We start from the raw sequence: 13,029 nt of genomic DNA on the forward strand, positions 1-13,029 counted from the left end.
CAACACTCTCCTCATGTGTTTTTCGTAAATGTTAACTCTATAAGATCTAGTGCAATATTTATCTTCTTCAAATTGTCTTTGGTTGGAAACCTAATACGAATCACCCCCAAGCAAGAAAAAAAAAATACATTTAATGGTATCTTAATACTCCAAAACATGCTGAAGAACATCTTTGTTTAAACCTTGTTGATATTGATAAATAATGAGTAAACATCACATTAGTTCTTGTTTTGTAACTCTTTCCTTTTGAATGATAATTAATATTTCCTACATGAATTGGTTAACTAATTTCTCCCACACAAAAATAATCTCTTGTTGATTGAAAAATCCACTATCATACCCTTAGTCTCTCGTGTCTCTAACTGAAAAACATTAATGTAGTTATTATTATACAATATATTATGTTTAACTTTAAGTGATTATTCTCTCACCAATATGTCTTCCCAAAATCTCACTACATGGTTGTCTTTTACAAGTCTGACCAAAGTTCCCTCCTACCTATATTCCTTTTTTGAACCCACCCAATTACTCGATATAACTCCCAAAAAAACATTGCTATGTAAAACAAATAAAAGAAAAGAATTTATTATTATTATTATAATAATAATAATAACAATGATGATGATAATAATAATAATAATCTTAACATAATTTACATTAATTAAAATTTATTTTAACAAATTACTTTTATGAGGGTAAAATAGTAATAGTGTAATTTTATCCATTAAAATTATATTTTATTCTATCAAATCTATTACGTCACTAATAACCTTTATAAATTTTTGATCTAAATTCCTTTATTTCACACCATCTTTCTCTTAATCTAAATAACCTAATTTTTACCTTTATTCCAAATCCATCTTAAGAAAACAAGCACAGCCTTAGGACGTGACATGAACTCCTCCTAAATAATACTTCTCTTTCCTCATCTCTTTAATCTTATATTTATTTTCCACATGTTGCATCTAATATTTTATAATATATATATATATATATATATATATATATATATTACCAGCAATAACTAATATATAAATAAAAGAATGAGACTTTAAGAATATCTTTAACCATATACAATATTAATAAAAACAAAAATGAAAAACTGAAACTTATAAATACTAGATCTTCTTTTCAACATACAAAACTTACAATGAACACCACCTCTACAAAACAAAACACAAATAAGATGAATCTTAATATATATATATATATATATATATATATATATATATATATATATATATATATATATATAATTTAACAATATATAATATATTATATATAATATCTAATTATGTTTTATTTTAATAACACAATTATTTGATTTTAAGCATATCCGAATCAAAAGTAATATCTTCGTTAAAAGAAAAAACACGTTTTTCTAATTAAAAAATTTGCAAACATATTATCATCTATAGGTAAAATGAAATACAAAAAACACTTTTCTTTTATGAAATCATTCTGTACTTTAGTATTTTCACATACTTAAAACAAAAGAGTTAAAATCCAATACATACTGTTTTATATTTGATCTATTGAGATTAAGTACATAGAAAAAAGTTTACACAAGTTCCACTTAACCGAAATAATTAAGAACATTCCAAATGCGCCTACCCATATAACGGATTGGTAGCCACTAGCAATGATCTGGAAGCCAACGAAGCCATTGGTGGAGCCGAGTTCGGCTTAGCTTAGCAGACCCCACCATTGAATTCATAAATAAGAATGTGATTTTTTATGTTATCTTTATACCACAAGCTGTATTTGGAGAGGTGTCGCTGTCGTATTGCCTACTGTCGGTTGGTGGGCCCCTCTCTCTCTCGAGGAAGCTTTAACAACAGATTTTATTTCTTTAATAATATAATGTAGAAAGGGAAAAACATATACACACTGCGTCACAATTTTAAAACAAACAAATATTGCGGACCAACCAACCAGGGCTCGCGTGCTGTTTATGCAACTGAAAAAGAATTATTATTATTTTCCAAACCTTAAAATGATGCACCACTTCTCTGTTACTAATTTATTTGCACTTTTTCAATACCACCAGCAGCAACTGCACCACTGCTTCGTTCACCTCATTTTCACACAGCAGCAGCAGCAGGGGCTAGCAAGATGTGGACCAACTAACTTTACGCAACACTTAGATTTCTTAAAACCCTACACATATTTTAATCAGCAGATATAATTAACAAAATCAATGGATGTAAACACATTTTATATAAGAACGATACTTTTGGGATGAATTTTGAAAATTGTAAGACCTCATTAAACAACCTCTCTGCGAAATTGCCAATACATGTGTTATATAATTTGTTGAATTAAAGTTGAACACACCAACCATAGAAAGACTATTAAGTGTTTTTTTTTCAACTTATATATTTCGGACATATTAACTTTAATTAATCCCAATGAGTGAACTGGAAGTTTAGTTCACCTTTTGAAATCAATCCATCAATCCTTAGCTCTTACTATTCATGATCGAGTTGTTGTTTCTAATAAACGAGTATATAAATGCAACGAGTCAATTCTTTTGGGAGAAAGCATCGTAACACAAGTTCAAGAGGCAAGAAATCAACGATAGTGTATTACTTATTACTAAATACTCTAAACATTTTTCTAAATCTGATTGTGTGCACCATGCAGTGGGTTGGATTATTTGAAACATCCTCAACAGCAAAGATTAACGAAAGAATGGTTAAAGATCTAGAATAAATTTTTCTGATGTCTCTAGAGTGAATTTGAATACTCTTAATGCCACTTTTCATTTGTCTCAGACAATCTTAGAAAGAAGTTGTTAATGTTCAAAGTGTAGTGAAGTAACTACAATTGTTTGCGATTTGGATCATCTCGCTAGGTCGTCTTTTGTCGGCTCTTTTAAATTTAACAGTTAGAAATTAGTTAAGTAATTACAACAGTTTTAAAGTAAATCTGTTTGTAGTTTGATTCTGTATTCTAATTCTTCAAGTTGTGTTGTATGGGAAATGTCATCATGTTACTGAAATGTCTTGTAATTTTGTAAAAAAAATGGGGACAAAGGGATTGTGTAACTTTTGGAGGGAGGGAGGATGTTATAGTTGCAACCATTAAGGGTCACCACTTAAGCAAAGCAAAGCAAAATAAAAACCTTATAATCGATTGTCCATCATTATCATAATTTCTATTCATTATATATTTGAACATTTATGCATCTTAAAGAACCCCATTCCATTCGTCCTCAAGATTTGATCTTTGTTGTGTTTTCTCTTCTGCGGTCCCGGCCACCTCAAACGTTAACACCACATCATTCTTTTTACGTCTCTATCAGTTGCTGGTGGGTGGACTTCGACTTAGAGGTTGACATCTCTTTCTCTCTCATTCTCAAGCCGTTTTAGCGCCACCCTTTTATCTCTCAGCTTACAGCAATCTACCTCCAAAACGAATAAGAAGAGAGAGAGAGAGAGAGGGATTCATGAATGCTTTATTAGGGTTCTCATATTTGCTTCCTTTCATCCACTACTGCTCCTGAAACCTCTTTCCTTCTCTTTTCTCTCTTCTCATTCTCAATAATCCTCGGGATCTGATCTCTTTCTCATCTTCCGGGTAGAAACTAGATGCAGCCGGTGAAAGCAAAGCAGTGTTGAGAACAAAGAAGAAGAAGATTGAGTTCAATTCCCGAGGAAAACAATTAACTTTCTACTTTGCTTTTCCTGTTTGTTTTGTCCGCTTGTGTCTCCCTGCCTTTCTTTCAGTGCTGTTTTTTTTTGTCTGGTTCTGTTGGATTTCCTTTGACCAAGTTACGACAAAAAGGTTGTTGATGAAAGAGAGCTTGAACAACTTTCTCATCAACCCTAGATACCTCAAGATTTAGTGCTACGAACCAGTTTTTCGTTTCGTCAGATCCGTTCCAGAACTCTACTTGGAGTCTATACATAGTCATATCCTCAGAGGGAGCAATATATAAAGGTTATTCTTTGCCCTTAATTTTTCTAATACCCTCTTTATGTAGTGCTTTATACATTCTACACATCGATCTGTTATATCATATGATGTTTGGCTTCTTGCTTTCTAGTTCACGCTCTTTACTATACATTTATCATGCGAATGTTTCTAAATAATTAGCAGCGTTGAAATGGTGGATCAATTGATATATTCTATTTTTTTAACCTTTAACAAACAAGTGAGACAAGAAAAGACAGACAAAGGAGAAGGCCGAGTCAAATGGTAATAAAAGTCATAAAATCTTTGACGAGACTGCGATCTGTGTTCGGTTGGTGATTGTATCTCATCGACACCAACCTCCACATCACGGTTTAAACCCCTCACGCCGGTCTTCTTTTTGGCTTTACACCTAACCATACAAGTCTATTTGCATATATATCCAAGTGTAACCTGAACAAAGCACTGTTTCTGGTAATTGATGATGTTTTCTTTTTTCTTTAACTCTAATCGCTTGAACGAGAAACTTCTAAGTCGTGCTATGACGCCATTATGAAAATGTGACTACCTTTGAGTGCTCTATCAACCTCTCCGTAGGCTGAAAAGCTGAAAGTTTGGTGCTAGAGCATACAACATCATTCACTACTTCATACCACCCCATAATTGCTTTGTAAAAAGTGTGTCCTCTCTGCCGTGTGCACCTTCTTAATTTAGTTTCTCTTCTTTAGGGAAAATGAGTCAACGTTTCACAAGGAAAAGTTCTTGAATATCTCCTATGGCTTCTTCTTGAAGCGATTACTCAGGCCATCAATAATTTTTTTTTTCTTTTCACTTTTGTTATCATCTCTTTTATTCATTTTTATAACTTCAATTTGATGTGTGTGGGGGTGTAGGAATATCCTCTTCATATTTAGTATTTTTTTCTTTTTCATTTCATTCTTCTTTTATTTCTTCTGCTTTCCGAGTCCATTCCTTGGATCTAATTAATCAAAAGCATATTATTCGGCGTTGAAAATATGAACATGGAAAAGGCGAGAAATTTTATGTATAGTTCAAAAAAATTTATGGCGTAAAGTTGTTTAGTTTTGGAGCAGATTTGTTTGACGAAGACTGGGATGCTTAGAAGTGGTTTCTTATTGTCCATGTATGAATGAAGAATGTTAATCCGATGCTTTTTTCAATCCCTAATGCTGGATAATCATACATGATTTACTGCAAAAATTCCAAGTTACAGTATGTACGACTTGGCGCTGCCATTAGGAATTTTTTTGATTCAATACATGTATTAGTCTATCGCCTTTTTTATAGCATGAAGTCTATGATTTTGTCAAATAAAGATATATTACACATTGCACAGAAATTCAGTGGAAGAAGAATTAACATGTGCTTTTCCAGTAGAATTTCACAGCTAATTCATACTGACTTTGTATTACTCGTTTTCTTTTCCTCTTTCTTTGAGAGCTTCAAAGGACGTGTTTTATAACTAGCCAGTTTTTCTATCTTGCTTGTTAATATACTGACTTATCGGTAACTCAATCTTGTTGCTTTATATAAAACGTTCATTAGATAGATATAGAAACAAAGCAACTGTTTTACGTAGTGTCTAAGGCATTTGCTTTGCTTTTCCACTTTTGTTTGTACTCTTTAACATCGTTAATCCTTTATTATTATTATTATTATTATTATTATTATTATTATTATTATTTAGACTCATTAAACTATCTTGAACCTTTTTTTTACCTCGATTATTACAAAGCATGTCTGATGTTTTGTCGGGAGGATAAGAGTTTGGATCATTTTATGTTCTTATTCTTGACCATGTCTCTCTACCAAACGATCAAATGTATCGTGTGTATATATATATATATATATATATATATATATATATATATATATATATATATATATATATATATATATATATATATATATATATATATATATATATATTGCTACCTGCATAGCATTGATGCTTATTATCATTTCTGGAGTGGTCAACTTGAACATGAAATTATAAGTAGTAGCAATAGTATTCATTGTATGACGAGAAAATATGTTAAACCTCATGTTTATTAACGAAAGAGTTATTAATTTTGTTTTTTTTATTTTTCTCAAATACAGGTTTTAATTTTTTGAGAGCCGAAATGAACACATTTTCGCATGTACCTCCAGGCTTTCGGTTTCATCCGACCGATGAAGAACTGGTAGGTTACTACCTTAGGAAGAAGGTAGCGTCTAAAAGGATTGATCTAGATGTGATCAAAGATGTAGATCTCTATAAGATTGAACCATGGGATCTCCAAGGTACGTAATTCTTACAAAGTTATAATTAAGCAAGGCCTTGCGTGGAAATAATACGTAGATGCATGGATAGAAGAAGATGCAATACGTTATATAGTGTGGAAGATAATGATATTTGGTTGTGTGATGTAAACAGAGTTATGCAAAATAGGAACAGATGAACAAAGTGACTGGTATTTCTTCAGTCATAAAGATAAGAAATACCCAACTGGAACTCGCACGAATAGAGCTACAAAAGCAGGATTTTGGAAAGCGACGGGAAGAGACAAGGCAATATACTCTAAGCATTGCCTGATTGGCATGAGAAAGACTCTTGTGTTTTACAAAGGAAGAGCCCCAAATGGACAGAAGTCTGATTGGATCATGCATGAGTACAGGCTAGAAACTAATGAAAATGGAACTCCTCCGGTAATTTCCATTCAAATTCAAACACATTTTTTTGTTTACATTTTTCAGGTTTGCTTTCTACTGATTTATAATCTTTACTCATTCGTGTTTTACTCAATAACTTTTATTCATTAGCTTATTGCTTCTTATAATTTTCATCTAATAATATATCACAGTTTTTATTTAAATAATAAACTATCCCTCCAAAATTCAAATATATAAGTATTGCTGGAATAAAATATCAGGATTTTTTTTTCCTTTTTGTTGTTTTTCTACTTATTCACTACATGCTGTCAAGTCCATATTGTTTCATCAATTACTGTTCGGAATAGATATTATTTCATAGTGATTTCAAGTATTCTATAAATTGTCTAATAAGTAAGACAAAATTATTCTGCATGGCTGAAATCATGCAAAACCCGTTATATATATCGAACTATGTTAAATATATTTTTAATTCTTATAAATATAAAAAAAGAAAAACTATTTTTAATTTTATAAATTTAAAAAATATATTTTTAATTAATTAATTTTTTTAATGATTTAAATTGTCATAAATTTCAAAGATTTAAAAACTACTCTTATAGCTATACTGTTTATTATTTTTATGCATGCAAATATGTTAAAGATTACTTTAAGTAAGTAGGATGTAATGTTAAACAATATAAGTTCTAAATGCATACGTGATCAGTCATGATAAGCTTTATTGCTAGAAGGTCTAGTATAATAGTTGGACTTAACAAAACAGATTCAAAATCAAATTTATATATATTTTATAAAAATCGAAAGTGTTTTTCATCCCTTAACATTTTTGTATGATTTAAAAACACTTTAAATGTATGTCCTCCTCTTATATACAATTATGAAGCCTATTAATTACGTTAATAAAACACTTTAAATCTCACAAATTTTAAAAATTAATTAGGTACATGTGGATTTTTGTTAACTGGAAAATTGCGTTAAATTGACTTCAAATGGATTATGTGAACCTTTTGTTTATAAACAAATAAATATAATAATATAGAGTATTAAGAATTTCAATGTACACTAATTTGAGAATAAAGAATGCAGTTCCTTCTTAGATGAAAACTAGAACCAAACCTCAGCTTTGGTTGAATCATAAAACCGTTCCAGCAAGCCTATTTGCTTCCTTCCCCCATGTTTATCTAGCGTTAGCCTAATAAATACATATAGAATGCTCATTAAATTCAGCTTAACAGTGGGATTTTGAATAGTTCACATAAGATTTTGGATTATTCAAAACTACGTTGTCTCTATTTAAAATAAAATAAAAAACATAAATCCAAACAGAATAAAAATTCTACCGAAAAGATTCAGCTGACATAGAGTAATGCTAAAGTTAAAATGTTTCCTTACCACTCATTGATGGAAAAGGCCAGTAATTGCTTTGTTGGGTGTTTCATACCCAATATCAATGTTCTATAATATATGAATAGTGTTAAAACAACAGTTTCACACTCAAGGAAATAATCTCTTACAACACTAACGTAATGTTTCTAGTTCTTGGTGAGGTAAACAATATTCTGCTGAAAGTTACATGCATATAACATCCTCTTCTGTGAAATTGCCTCAGACAAAATCATATATTCTGCTTAAATTTGCACGCATTTTCAACTTCACACATAATATTCATCTTAAGTTGCTATAAAATAATAGTATATTATTACCAACAACTGAGAGCTCCAATTTAGTTAAACCAATATGTTGTTCATCTTTTAGACATTCTGTAGTTACCTAAGTAAGTATATTTTAAATTGGTTAGGGTTTAATAGTTTTAAACTGTTCAGGAAGAAGGATGGGTTGTGTGTAGAGTGTTCAAGAAGCGAATGACTACAATGCAGAAAGTGGGAGAATATGATCAGTCACCCTGTTGGTACGATGAGCAAGTTTCCTTCATGCAAGATTTTGAATCCCCAAGGCGCATTTCTCAGCCTTATGCATCATACCATCAGCACCACCCATGCAAACCTGAGCTCATGGAATTGCAATACAACAACATACCCCACGATGCATTCCTCCAACTTCCGCAACTTGAAAGCCCCAAACTAACTCACTCAGCACCCAGTTTGAGTTGCAGCTCAGTTGTCCCTTTTGCTTATGAAACCAGCAACAACAAAAACAACGGAAGCACCTTGCAGTTCTCATCACTCTCTCAGGAAGAACAGATACAATACTGCCACCAACAAAGTCAAAATTCCCTCTATGATAATGCGGTTGACCAAGTCACAGATTGGCGAGTGCTTGACAAATTTGTTGCTTCTCAGCTTAGTCACAACCAAGATGTTTCCAAGGAGACCAGTTATTCCAATGCACCTATTTTCCAAGTGGCTGAACAAATTTCTGTGGTAACCAATGGATCCAAAAAGGAGCAAATTTCTCAGGAATATGCTTCAACATCTACCTCCAGTTGCCAGATTGACCTGTGGAAGTGAAAGTTTATAAATATATATTATATATAGTAACTAAAAGATATATGATGCATAATACTAATTATAGGAAGTGCGTACAAGTAAATGTTGAAAAAAAAAAAAAAAGACAACAGTGTTTCTCCCGGTTGTTGTACATAATAAACCCAGATGTTTTATATATATATATATACCATTAGTTGTTGAACCTCTGGAAGCTAGAGTATGGGCTGAATGCATCCATTTATTAGATGCAATTCATCTCTCCTATATATAGTGCTTCAAGGTCAACTCTACTCTCTACAGCAGAAAGTGATCCATGGTGGGAAGATTTCTGCGCATTAATGATAAAAGTTATTTGTTTACTGCAGCTTAATTTTGCATTTACTGATATGTATTCAGTTTGTACTTGAAATAGGCAATTACTTGGATCTATCAGAATCCAGAAGTGTGAGAATGAAGGTATGAAGATTTGAGAATATAAACCATATATGTGCTTCTTACATATACACACACACGTTCTCCACTGTGCTAGTTTAGAATTTACTGTTATATCTCTTTTCTGCAAGCGTACAATTTCTGTATGGCATAATAGATGTGAAACTTTAAACACCAATTTAAAGAGATTAATCACTGACATTCACTGAAAACCATAATCTATATTCGCGTTGCTGGGATTCAAACAAAATCCCATCGATTAAAAGAAAAGACAGATATAAATTTATATAAATAGATACCTCAATTGATAAGAGATTTTTTGAAATGATACTAAAACCAAATTCATGAACTTTTAGTCTAAAGTGGATATATCTTATCAGGTGTGAAGAACTATGTGTGTCGAACATGTTGGAAAATGCTAAACGACTCAATCCAAGAAAAGTAAACAAATGAATTTTATTGGTTTTTTTTTTTTGTATATTTTTCTTGTTTCTAAAGATCCATTTTTTTTTTTGTTTTCTTAGAGTTAACATATATTCTGTCATATCTGCACTTTATAGGAAATGCTTCGTAAAATAACTCGGAAACGAGTTAAATAGCCTGCGAACTCGTATTGGATTGCGTTAGGCTGTAAAAGGTATACCATTATTATTATACACTTCTATATACGATCTAATAATTTTCCTTTTCCTCTTGTGCCTGGGTTTGACCCTATATATGTTTTTGAGGGATTCATTTCAATATTTTTGTTATATTTTGATAAATAATAAGAAAAAAAATGAAGAAAATGACAAACATAATATAACAATTCGGAATCATTTATAGTTTGATAGATCTATTGAGGGGATTCGTACAGGAGATTTAATTATAATGAGTCCCTCTAAATCAATATAGCAAACTTTACATTATCTCCTGAATTTGGCTCACATGCACGTCTATTTGTTAAATTTATCTTTTGAAAAATTTATTAGTAATATGACCATTCATGCTCCATTTTAGATAAATACAGTATGATTTTTATATTCAAATACGACTCTAAGTTTTATATTAAATAAAAATAAGAAAGGTGAAAAAAAATATTAATTCATTACTCTATTTAATTTGAATTATTGGATTTAATTCTTTTTACTATTAGCTATAAGTATATTTTAAAGCATCTACACAAGTTTTCTAACACATAATAAAAAGAACTATAAAAATTATGTTATCAAATTACATCTTAAATATATTTTAAGATAATTATAATTACAATTGGTTAAATATAATAATTATATTTAACCAACTGGAATTATGATTATATACTGAAAACATATATATTTACTGTTATTCTAACAAACTTCTCTCTTTTCAAATCAATTAAATTAAAAGTATATATTTACTGAAAATTTAGAAAATGATAAATAAAGATAAACATATTTTTATTAAAAAAAACTACAATTAAGAAAAGGAAAGAAAGTATTTATGTTGGAGTCGGGTCAAAGTTTATCCAAGTTTAAAAAATAAATTTTGAGTTGATCTTAGCAGTACTGTACCTATTGAGATAACACGTTTTTAGCTAAACTCTGGATTATTACTCTCCAAGAAAAGTAAGATTATTTGTTAATGCAGTCATTCTATCAGAAGTCAAACTTATACATATCTTTATGAGGATACGATAAATCTGGTAGCTCAACGCCTAAAAAACATTGTGTGGGATAAAATCTTTAAAAGCATAAGTACATTTATATTTATTTCACATATATTATAAAAATAAAATAACATAAAAAAAATGAATTGTTGTATTTAAAAAAAAAGATAAATAAATATAAAAATTTATGTGTGTAAAATATCATTTCTCAATTATGAATTATGAATGTATCTACGTACCTTATTCTGAAATATTTGTACTCCAAAAGTATGTGGATTCAAAGAAGAGTTTGACAGTAAAATTAGTTCGTGATGAGTATAATAAATAGGTGATGATATTTTGACATTTACAAGAAAAATAAAATTGATTTAATAACTTCAAATAATAATGTTATAATGGAAATATAAGTTTATTATATTGTTGCTGAGAGGGTTTTCTTTTAATTTAGAAGGTTTCAAAATATGACTTCCCTAAAACAATATTTTCTAGTTCAAAAAAAAGGTAGAACGTAGAAATTATAGTAAGAAGTGTTAGACTGATCGCAAACGGCGAAAAATGTATATCCAAACATACACTAAGTTGGGTAAACTCTTTTTTACTGGGATAGTTTATTTTTTAAAATTACTAAAAAAATTATGTTATAAGTGGGATTTAGTCGACTCAACTTTTGTTTGAATAAAATTCAAATAATTTTAAACTGGGTAAAATTTTTGTGACAATTTAACTGTCATAGAATAAAAGTTTTTAAAGCAGAAACAAATTTCAGAATTCAATGTATAGATTATTACCTTTTTTGCAATTTAAAAAATAAGCAATGTTTGAGATTATTATTGCCAACTAACTGAAAATAATAAATACACTCGCAGTGTCGTCCACTCAGAAAACGTAGAAGATATGTTAAGTTGGTTCTCAATCATGTTATAGTAATGTTTTAATAGTTTACATTAAAAAAATTCACACTAATAACTTAGAAAAACTAAACTAAAGAAGATGTTCGATGCATACTTTCACACTAGAAATACACGCTCACTGTCACAGTGAGTACATAGAATGTCCTAAAAAACTATGATAAAATGAAAGAAATGGTGTCAATCAAACGTTTCTGTCGTATCAATGTCAAAATATGAAAACCATAGCTATAAATCAACTGAACTGTAAAAGTTAGCGGAGATCCAATATGATCCAAGTAGTCAATTAAGAACACAGTCTGGAAGCTATTCCAAACTGTTTTTGAGAAAAAATCACAAGTTTTAGTTGAATGCAAAGTAAAACGAAGATATGATCATAACAAGGTCTGGGACATATACCAATTACAGGAACTCCTGAATCCAAAAATGCCGTTTTATATCAAACAAATATTACCTTCACTAAGAGACATATTTCGTTCCATTCTCAGGGCATGAATAGCTCAAAGATGGCTCCTCAGCTTCTCTGCCAAAACACTCCTCCATCTAACAAGTTTTTTCTTTGCATAACGTGCCACTTTGAGTAACTGCAAGCTGTCAGACAAGTCTCAGAATGTTTCAACATAACTGGTCGGAAAGAAGAGGAGTTAACTTATTCAAAAGTTCCACCGGAGTGACGGGAATTTTCAAAAGTTGTTGCTTTATATACCAATGTCGAAACAAATCTTAAACAACCAATCATATATGCGAATGATAATCAAGGACAACGAGTGGTTGTTTGTGTGGCTGTCATTGAATATTGACGACAGGTTAAAATTCTTGTGTCGGAGTGAATTAAAGAAGCAAACGAAATTCCTTTCAAGTAATGGAACGACACAATGATTAGGCGTGCTCCCATAAACCTAATCATGATGCATGTTTGAACTCATAGTCAGAGACTCATCACTTGCACAGAAAGAGAGGAGTGTGAAAGAGCTTAGCATGCTTGCCACAACGATTCTCATATCATACCAGTGTGGATGAGGAG

The 13,029-nt window shown here is 30.6% G+C and overlaps 1 protein-coding gene across 1 annotated transcript; it reads left to right on the forward strand.

The window, feature by feature from the left end:
* Positions 1 to 3,224: 3,224 nt before the first annotated feature.
* On the forward strand, positions 3,225 to 9,397 carry LOC108334710 (NAC domain-containing protein 7). The gene is made up of 4 exons (XM_017570633.2): positions 3,225 to 3,945; positions 6,040 to 6,222; positions 6,356 to 6,627; positions 8,415 to 9,397. Exons 2-4 carry the CDS (start codon positions 6,063 to 6,065, stop codon positions 9,057 to 9,059), a joined length of 1,077 nt encoding a protein of 358 aa, XP_017426122.1. The 5' UTR covers positions 3,225 to 3,945; positions 6,040 to 6,062; the 3' UTR covers positions 9,060 to 9,397.
* Positions 9,398 to 13,029: the final 3,632 nt, after the last annotated feature.

The sequence above is a fragment of the Vigna angularis genome, chromosome 1 (genome assembly GCF_016808095.1).
Source record: "Vigna angularis cultivar LongXiaoDou No.4 chromosome 1, ASM1680809v1, whole genome shotgun sequence".
In the NCBI taxonomy this organism is placed as follows: Eukaryota; Viridiplantae; Streptophyta; class Magnoliopsida; order Fabales; family Fabaceae; genus Vigna; species Vigna angularis.